Genomic DNA, 9,815 nt, shown 5'->3' with positions numbered 1-9,815 from the left:
AACGTGGCTGTCTTCTGAAGATGCTCACTGCTCTTATTCAAATGTTGACGCACAGAAAATGATCTGTGATGCATATGGGTTGAATTTTTATGTAGCAACCCTTGGTTTGGGGAGTATTCAATTTTACCAAGGTGTAGGAATCTTAGTATTTAAATGGTATCTGAAATGAAACCAATTGTTTCACTCGCAGGACACAGGATTGATTTACAAAAATGAGCATGTGTCTAAGTATTCCATTATATGCAGTTTACCAAGAACAGTGGACATTACCACTTCAAGGACGTGGCTGCCACTAAGATGGTAGCCTAGGAGTGAGACACCTGGGAACCTCCTTCTAAATTACCCACAACCATTAGAGTTTAATATTTCCTTTTTTTTTACAAGAAAACCAAGAATGGATTTTTACCAGTATGCTCTGTAAGAACTGTTGCTTTGGGAGAACTTTGGGGACCAGCATGTTTGATTAGCTGAATTTGCCACGGATGTGGAAGATGATGACATCAAACAGCTAGTGTAACAACCTCCTTAAAGACCTCGTAGATTAGAGATGACTATAGATTTTCCCCAGCACGGATCAAAGGGACTGAATTGAACGTTTTAGCTTAATGATCCAACTCTTGTCACACCCACAGGGACGCAAATTCCGATTTTATATGCTGGTGTGCACGTGCCACACCACGTAGGGACAAACCAATCAGCCCCTGATCTTTGACGACGGTTTTGATCTTTTCGACGACTCGACAAGGCCGGTGTTTATTCTAGGAGGGGAATCCAGCTCTCACAAACTTCGGAATAGTAGCTATTAATGTTTTCTTGCTACAGCGTGGAATCCTGTACTATCCCAGCTGCCTTTTTAGATAGAGTCCAGCCTTAGGCTGAGAGGCGGTGGGGCTCTGTCCAGGGTCCTGACTCTGGGCCACGGTTCTATGCCTGTAGGCTCCGACAGCCCTTTCACTCACCCCATGGGAGGGGAAAACAAAGGCTTCCAAGCTTAAGGCCTGGGGGCTGCCTTCTGACTCACTCAGGCCAATTTGCTGGGAAGCAAACAAAACAAAAGAACTGTTAATCTGTGCGGACTATACTGGTCCTGGCTTCCGACTTCAGAGTCACTTCTGCACTCATTGCTCCTATTAGGGAAAATATGTCAGAGAGCATAATTCGGGCACGGAACCGAAGCATTCCCCCTTTGTGGGTAGGCTAGAGTTCGGGGTGTAATTGCTAGGGAGGGTTATCGTGTCTTCCTCGATGGGGATTTTGTTAGGCATCTTCCTCCTCCACACATTCTTCCTATACTGCTTGGAAAATCTTTAGGACAACGATGCTCTAAAAACAAAGCCTCAGCCAGCACAACAGCTATCTCCTGTGCCCTCGCCAGGCAGCCACTAGGGGGCACGCTCAGCGTCCTCTGCATAGCCACCCCAGCTGCAGCAAAGCGAACCTAGGTTCCGAAGTCCCGGAGCAAAGCCAGTTTATCTCTGCCTCTGCCGAGCTCACAGGGGGCTAAAAGCTTCGAAGGCTTTGGATGGCTTTACTGCTACGACCTACCTTGTACTATTGGTAACGTCCTCTGTCAGTTCTAACCGTCTGGGTCTGGAGTGACCACAGTACCCTGACCCTGGGCATTCGAGGATGACACTCAGAATTACCCAAGTATCTCCAGGCTGCATTTTGGGGAGGGGGATAGGTAGGCACCTTCTGAACATGCCGTGGGGTTTGTTTCTGATAGATGCCCTTCTGTGCGGGCCATGAGATCACCAGACCGGCAGCCATCAGGTCTCCTTAAGCCTCAGAAAGCAGGCTTAGCCTGCTACAAAAACTACAATCGCTAATTATCGCCACAGGCACCTCTCAATCTCACTGCATTTCCTCTCCTCATGGGATGTAGTTACCCCAACGAAAAATGCACAAAGCAACTATTGCACCACCGAAGGGACAAATAAAGTCTGTGAGAAAGATGTCGCTCAGAGCCTTCTGGTGACTGTCCCCAAGTCCTGTTGACTTCACATCCTGCTGGTGTGTGTGTGTGTGTGTGTGTGTGTTCCGATTACCCCAGTTCACCCCCACCGTTCATCCCTGGAGGCTCTGGGACTCTCGGTTGCCTCCAGATAACGGGTTATCCCTTAGCCACGCTGGGAGAAAGTCATTCCAGGCCTTGACCCCAGCCTCTAAGGCGGACACGGTCGGTCGCGCCCTGCCGGCCCTTTGTTCAAAAGGCAGAGGGCTAGGAGCAGCTGAACCACGGGAGAGCCACAGTGCAGGGTGCCAGGAAATTGGTGTGGCGCCGCCGCCTTCTCTTCCCACTCTGGAGCCCAGGAACCCTTCCAGCCCTGGCATCTCTCGTGCCCAGTCTCGGCCCCCCTATCTCTCCAGCCAGAATTCTTCAGGGGTTAAACAAATGCGGTTCTTGGGGCCCAGCCTAGTATTCCTGCCTGACTTTCGCTGCCGGGGCAGCACCGGACACTTGAAATGTCACCGGTCGGGATAAATATTAACACAAAAGCAAATGGACATGTGCAGAGCCAGTTATCAATCAACCAAGTTATCAATCAGCAAGGCCACTCACAGCAAACACAGCCCAGGTTGGGTTGAGTAAGACTTTCTCAGGGCCACTTCCAGGCAGAACTCCCACCTCCCGTCCCCAATTTAGGTCTGCCTCTAGCACAGAGGGGCAAACACCCGACCGCAAGGGGGCGAAGTACCGGGTGCTGAAGGGCTCTGGAGGTCTTCTCACCTCTGACAGGGTCTGCACACAGCCTTGCCAGGGCTGAGGACCTGAGCCGACACCGCTTCCTGCGTGCAATGCACACTGCCAGAGCCGCACTCACTTGTGGGTGTCTCTTGCGGTCTCTTCCTGTGCTGCCAGCTCCCGCCAAGGGGCCAAAGCCTTCTGGAATATTTAATTGGAAGCTAATCTCCTCCTGTCTTGATAGACGCCCACACCAGAGGCGGGGCACCCAGCTTAGCTTCCCCACCCCACTCGGGACCAGAAGCTGAGTGCGTCTGGTCACGCTGCGTTTTAATGAGCAGCGGCACGCATTACGTTGAGGCAACATATATTGATTTTTAAAAGGTAGTTAATTTGGTGAGAATTTCCTCCAGTCTTTCACCAGCGCTTGTAATTTATACACCCTTCTGGCGCCTCCCCAAACATACTGCCACGTGCGGAGGATTTTGACTCTCCAAACAAGCTACGTGGAACACGGGCACAGGAAGGCAATCGAAGAAGCTTCCCTTTCCACTGGAGAGTGGAGGAACTCGGTCCGGCCTTAGGAGGGGGCTGAGAAAAGATGAGGGTTTAGTCTTAAGTGCAACAGCTAGCAAAGCTTCAGTGGCTGGTGCCAGGGAGCAGGCCCTGAGTTCCTGCAGCGGCCATGCCAAAGCATCAGGCTATCGGTCCTTAGACTCCATCACTGAGACCATCCCAAGGACCAGAAACCCACTTCTCTTAAGAAGGGGGGGGAAGGAAAGAGGGAAGGCAGGCAGGAAGGAAGGGAGAAAGGAAGGAAGGAAGGAAGGAAGGGAGGGAGGAAGGGAGGAAGAGAGGGAGGAAGGAAGGAAGGGAGGAAGGAAGGGAGGGAGAGAGGAAGGAAAGGAGGGAGAGAGGAAGGAAGGGAGGAAGGGAGGAAGGAAGGAAGGAAGGAAGGAAGGGAGGAAGAAAGGAAGGGAGGAAGGGAGGAAGGAAAGAAGGGAGGAAGGGAGGAAGGAAAGAAGGGAGGAAGGCTGGCTGTGACTTCTGTGGCAGAATGGATGGTTCTGGGTACCCTTGCCTGAACACCCACTCCCTTACTGAAGTCCAATGCTTCTTACTCCTTTATGTTACCGAAACAAAAACGAATGAGGTGGTGCTCCCCTGTCTCAGGACAATGTCCTTTTGTTGGTGTTGGCTGGAGCCTCCTACTTTCCACACATTCTAGGAAAAGGCCACATGCTTGGAGCCAAGAATAACAGAGCTAGCCACTGGACCTAGTGTACAGACACTCTTTGATGACCTTCTGGATCCCCTGAGCACCTGCTCAGCACCCAACTCATGCCTTTGGTGTGCAGGTTCTAGAACTTGGCCTTCCCTCACAGGGCTGCCCAGCACCGACCTTCCCCCCTACCCAGCTGTTTTCTTATCTGGGGGTCAGAGGGCCTTGCACAGGATAGACAGGTTAGGTTTCCAAGACTGGGCACTCATCTCAATACAGGACCTAACTCAGGTCCTACCAGAGTGTGACAGAATACCAAGTGGGGTGTCACTGATATCTGAAGTGTTTTCACCAAGTGCTGGGATGGGACTTTCGGGAAGGAGCACGCTTTTTTAATGCACACTTCGGTGTCCCACACCGACTAGCCTCAGAACACTACATGCCTGGAAGGTCACAGCACTGGCTCCAAGAGGGTGGATGGGGGCTTCTAAAGGCGGAGCAGTCCGGAGAGCAGCAAGATCAGCTGCTCCGCGGGAACTCAATGGGCCCACCAGGGGCTCCAAAGCTACATAAAGTCATAGTGGAACCGTGAGGCTTAGGCGCGGCATCGGATTTGGTTGGCCCAGCCTCGCTTTTCCTTTGCCTCATCAGAGCCCTGGGCGCACTAACCCGAGCCTGCCTTGAGAACCTTGGAGCGAAGGACTGAGCGCAAAGGCTGGACATTCTAGGCGGTCAGATGCTGGACCAGGGCGGCACCTACCACCGAAGGCCTCTAGAGCCCAGATGCAGGGAACACTCGGGTAGCCTCGCCGGCTAGGATCCCAAGCTTGTCCGCACCTGCCTCTCCCCAGTTTCTCATTGGCAGGCACCGGGTGGGGGGAGGGGGGGCTCGGCCTCATGCTTTGATTTTAGTCGGTGAAACGGCTCAGTGCCCTCGGCTCAGAGCGGATTGACTGTCTCTCATTCTCTAGGGACGAATTAATGGAGAACGATCAGTTAATTAACAAACCCTCATTCTAGCGTTTACCTTTCTCTTCACCAAGACTCAGACTTGGGCTCAGGGCTCAGATGAGGCTGTGTGTGTGGCTTGAGGCGGGGGGGGGGGTGCGGAGTCGGGGGCGCGTGGACATGGGAGTCAATCAACGCGGCAACCTCCACCCAGGTCTCAGGAACACAGTTCGCCCCTAGGCTGCCCTCTTCTTTCGTCTTCAAGGGTCGCTGAGTGTGCCTGAATCCCTGGTGCGGTTCATCATCGGGGCTCAGCTGTCCACTAGGTCTCTTGGCCCTCTACAGGAGCCAGGCCTGGTGCCTGGACTTGGCAGCTGAGACTTTCAGTGCTCAAAAATCAAACAGCCGGCTAGGGATTTTGAACTGGGGGACTGGCTTGCTGATTTGGGGGATATTCACACACTCCCAGCTAGTAGCACAGAGACTTAGATGAAAAAAAAATCACGAAAACGAAACAGCAAGTTTGTCAGGGGTGATCCCTGGGTTCAGCGGGGACCTGGTCACTGTCTGTCTCTCTCTGTCCCTCTCCTTTCCACAGTCGGTTACATGCGCAGCACATTGTGGTAACCCTTCCAAAGCAGCCCGCCACGCATACATCGCCTGCAGGTTTGGAATCTGCGTACACACCCTATCGAAGTGCGGTTCCCCGGACGCGCGACTACAATAAAACAGAGCAAGAGTGGGTCGCCGAAGCCAGCTCAGCCAAATATTGACTGGCAGCTTGGGTAGCGCCAGCCCCGCGCCGGGTATGTGCCCTGAGCAACCTGAGCTAGTTTTAGGCATTCTTCGTCCCTTCCCAAACCCACTATGCTTCGCTGAGAACCACACACCCAATGTTCCACCAGGTTCCAAGAGTCTCTCGGCTTGCGGCTCAGAAGCCTGCAGTTGTGTCCCCTAACACAAATGCGATCCCGAAGTCACCGAGGCCGCCTTGTTCAGTCTTGGAGGCCTCCCACAGCCCGATGCACTGAGTCCCCGAAGGAGAAGGTCAGCTGCCTAAGCCAGCTCTTCCAGGTCTAGGGAAGAAAGGGGAGGCGGAGCGGGACGAAGCGCGCCCAGCCTTCTCTCATTCCCTCCCTCCCACCTTCAGTCCCTTATCTCGCCCACGCGCCCATCGGCTCACCTGCTAAGCGGAGCGCGGACATGCGCTGGAACTCCGGTTCCTGCAGCCACTTCCACATTCTCCGGAAGGTCTCCCGGCCGGACTTGAGTTTGCTCCAGGGCTTGGGGTTTCGCAGCAGGTCCGAAAGGGTCCCCTGGGAACGGCAGAGCACCCTCTGCGCGAAGATGGCCTGTGGGATGCTGTAACGTTTGAGCTCGGTGGTGATACGCTGCGCCACCTCTTTGGTATTGATCTCTTCCATCTGCCCTGAATTACTTCCATTGCTGACCTGCGAGCCGGTCACCGAAGTGTTGGGCTCCCGGGCTGTGCCCAGGAGCTGTCCGTGGCCCTGGGCATTCAGGTGGGCATGGGGATGGTGCGGAGGAAGGCCATTGATGGGCACCATGCCGGCCGAGGTGGGCGTGAGGTGCTGCTCTCCGTGGCGACCGAGCATGGCAGGGTGGTGGGCTTCAAAGCCATTTGGGGTGAGCATCTTGTCGGTGGGCATAGCCGCTCCCGGATGAGCATAGTGGGGAAGCCCTTGCTGGGAGTTGTGAATGCTGCCCAGACCGGAGCCAGAGAGGGGCGAGAGGCTCTGGCCCATGCCAGCCACGTCCTTGTGGTAGGGGGTATAGAGGTTATTCATGGATGCCAGCCCGCGCTCATCCCGCATAAGTGTGAAACTACCGCTCACATTGCCCGCCAGGCGCTGGTGGTGGTGCGGGTGGTGGTGGTGATGGTGGTGGTGATGGTGGTGAGGAAACTTGTCGGACACAGTGGAGATGGGCGGCAGCGGCTGCAGAGGGGTTAAGGTGGTGTAGGTGGTGGGCATGCTCATACCTGGGGGAGTTTCACAGGCCATGGTCATAGTGGGGTGCAGGGGGCCAGTCAGGCTGTGCTCAGGGGCGCGGTGGTGGTGGTGGTAATCGCTGCCTCCGCTGCCGCCGTCCAGCAGGGACGCCATGCCCATGGAACGCGGGTGCGCGGGAGGCAGGTGGCTGCTGCGGTGCCCCACGGAGCTGCGCGCGTGTGGGCTGCCGCCCAGCAGGTCGGCAGGGGCGGGCACCGGCTCATGGCTCACCCCGTGCAGCTCGCCGATCGCCTCCATGGTCAGCTGCGCGTTCATCGTGATGCGGGCGAGCGGGCTGCAACATCGATGTGGCCGGGCAGAGGCGGCGAGGGGTGCACGGAGTCCAGTCTTCACATCGGCTGCCGGCGACTGTGGCCTTTCTTCCTCTCACTGTGGTGATCTGTGTCTCTCGCTCTTTCTCTGTGTGTCTCGCCTTCTCTCTTGCTCCCACCTTCCCCTCTGCTTTTTTTTTTTAATATTAATTTCCAAAAACGACCCGCGCTGTTGGGAGAGCGCGGCGCCCCTAGCCCGCCCAGCCCGGCCCCTCTCGCCCCTCTTCTTCTTAGAGTCGTGCTGCCCCCTGCTCCCTTGACGCGGCCCGTGAGACTGCCGCGGCTGCTGCTTGCCCGCGCCGCCCGCCAGCTCGAGCCATGGCTCGGTTACTGTTGCAGACTGTGGCCGCAATTCGGTAGCCGCCGCCGCCGCCGCTGCCCGCCCTCACGCCCGCCGGGCGCAGCGCGCATGCGCCCTTCCAGGCCCCGCCCCCTCGGTTCCAGCGCACGGGCTCCGTGACGTCCCAGTACAAATGAAGCCGGGGCGGGCGGGGGGGGGGGGGTGGGCGAGCTTTCTCGGCGGCGCCGGGTGGCCCCGGAGAGGTGCGCACGTGCACGGGACGCGCGCGCAGAGCGCGACCTGGAGCCGCCGTCACAGTCCCGGGAGGCTTGCTTTCCCCTGGTCTTCCTCACCGCCTTCCTCTCCCTTCCCAGCCCGACTCTCTTGCCTGGCTCCTGTCCTAGTGGGCCAGCTACGTTAGTTAAGGTCCCTGGATCTGAGTGGCTGTTTCCCGGGGCAGGTTACCCGCGAGGAGCCGGGGACTGTGCCATGGCCCTCACCCACTCGCCCACTGGGCTTTATTCCTTGGAGGGTCGCAGGAGGTCAACTCAGGCCTCATCCTTAAATGCCTTGGCCTACGGGGAGGTGTATACCTTAAAGGCGTGTCAGCGTGACCGTTGTTGAACCTATCATCCTCCCGGGTACTCCTAAATCCACTTTTCCCACCCTAGCCATGGGCAGAGGGACTCAGTGCCTTGAGTTCGGATCGAGACCACACCTCTGTTCCAGACCTCTGAGGAGGTCTTCCGCTATGCTCCCATTTAAGGCGGCTCTCCACTTCGATTAACTGTGCTGGGGAGATGGCGAGGGGGACAGGAGAGAGTGCCTGGATGGGCTTCCTGGTAAACACTGGGGGCTGGTCTCTTAGTGACTCCATAACCTTCCTAGAAAAGCACCTAGAGAACGCTGCTGCTCAAGAGTATCCACGCAGGCTGAGTGCACACGGCCGCGCGGATCTCCGCTTGGCCCGCCCGCAGGGACGCTTCCCTCTTCCTGGCGTCCCTGTAAGAAGCCTCCAGATTTGAAAATCAATTCAGCTCCGGGCATAATTGCGCCCCTGTCACAGTCACGCTCCAATCCGGAATTGAACCCGGGCCTTCAGCCTGGTGGGGACGCGTGGGGAGGCCCCCAGTGTGGGACACACACCCGGCCGCCACATGCCGCGGCTTTCTTTTATTTACAAAAGAAAGAAAGAAAAAAGTCCGTAACAAAAGGCAGAGCCTTGTCTGCTTAGGTGCTTTTATCCCTTGGAGAAAGGACAGATGTGCCCATTGTCAGGCCCTTGGCAGTTACGGCCGGGTCAGCGCCGAGCCTCAGCCCCGGGCTAGCGGTGTTCACAATAAGGATAGCCTCGGAGCCGGGCTTTCAGGGCTCAGCTACTGAACCAAGTGTCTGAGGCCTGCTATGCGCCAAACACAGAGCCCACCGCCTGTGTTTCTTCCCTATAACTGGTTTTCAGAGAGGCTAGGATTGAGTCGTGGTGGTGGAGTCCATGAGAAAAGTTTGGTATGTTGAACCCTGGGGCCAAAATCCTAACAACTAAGGCACAAACCCGCTCATCTCCTTAGCCCAGGTCCCTGCCACCAAGGGCTCAAGATCACTCCAGGTCAGTCAAGGTCAGTAGGTACACTAAGACCTCCTAGAACTCTGGGCTCTGGGACTGACTAAATCTGCTGGGTCACAACAGAAAGGTCCCATCCTACCCAAATAACTCCTGTGGGTACTGCATTTTGTCCACTTGGTCATGATCATTTAGGAATCTGAAGCACCCCCCCCAAGAAAAAGTTTTTTTTGCGGGGGGAGGGGAATACACTAGCCAAAACCACACTAATTTAATTTATTTTTATCATCTCTTCGGACGCATTCAAGCATAAAATATTTTCTATCTAGTGATTTTCTATCAGCTTCAGAAGCCAAATCCATGTTTCTTTATTATTTTTCAACCCATTTCTGTAGTACTTGCCTTTCATATAAGACCAAAGGATGAGTTAAAATAATCTACGATCAACTGTTTCTGCCACCATATTTTAATCCCATTGAAATGATTGATCTGCCCTTATGATCAACTCTTCTTTTAAAAAATGAAAGAAATTAGTAAACAAATTGCTCACGCTGTTGCTCCTCTAGTCAACTGAGACATGATCTTGGAAGCCCTCCCTCATAGAGAGTACTGGCTGAGGCCCTGGAGCCCACGTGTAGAAGGGTGGGATCCAGGGAGCTCAACTCTGCCAGTACAGCAAAGGGCTTTGGTTCCCAAGGAGAAAGGAAGCTCTGGGAGGACCTTTTGGCCTTGACAGACACCCTGCTCCTTACAAACCTAATCTTCCACTGCAGG

General features: G+C 55.3%; 1 protein-coding gene and 1 long non-coding RNA gene across 3 annotated transcripts in view; one reads left to right on the top strand and one right to left on the bottom strand.

Moving 5' to 3' along the window:
• Positions 1–7,311, bottom strand: part of Onecut1 (one cut homeobox 1) — a 31,466-nt gene extending 24,155 nt beyond the window's left edge. The window contains exon 1 of the mRNA XM_005073732.4: positions 6,040–7,311. Coding sequence (XP_005073789.1) covers positions 6,040–7,144 — 1,105 coding nt within the window. The 5' untranslated portion in view covers positions 7,145–7,311. The remainder of the gene's footprint in view (positions 1–6,039) is intronic.
• Positions 6,251–9,815, top strand: part of LOC106021435 — a 261,306-nt gene continuing 257,741 nt past the window's right edge. For both annotated transcript variants that reach the window (XR_005874869.1, XR_005874870.1), the window contains exon 1: positions 6,251–6,379. This is a non-coding gene — a long non-coding RNA (uncharacterized LOC106021435). The remainder of the gene's footprint in view (positions 6,380–9,815) is intronic.

This window comes from Mesocricetus auratus, unplaced genomic scaffold (assembly GCF_017639785.1).
Source record: "Mesocricetus auratus isolate SY011 unplaced genomic scaffold, BCM_Maur_2.0 Super-Scaffold_100691, whole genome shotgun sequence".
NCBI lineage: Eukaryota > Metazoa > Chordata > Mammalia > Rodentia > Cricetidae > Mesocricetus > Mesocricetus auratus.
This window is presented reverse-complemented; position numbering and strand designations above follow the sequence as displayed.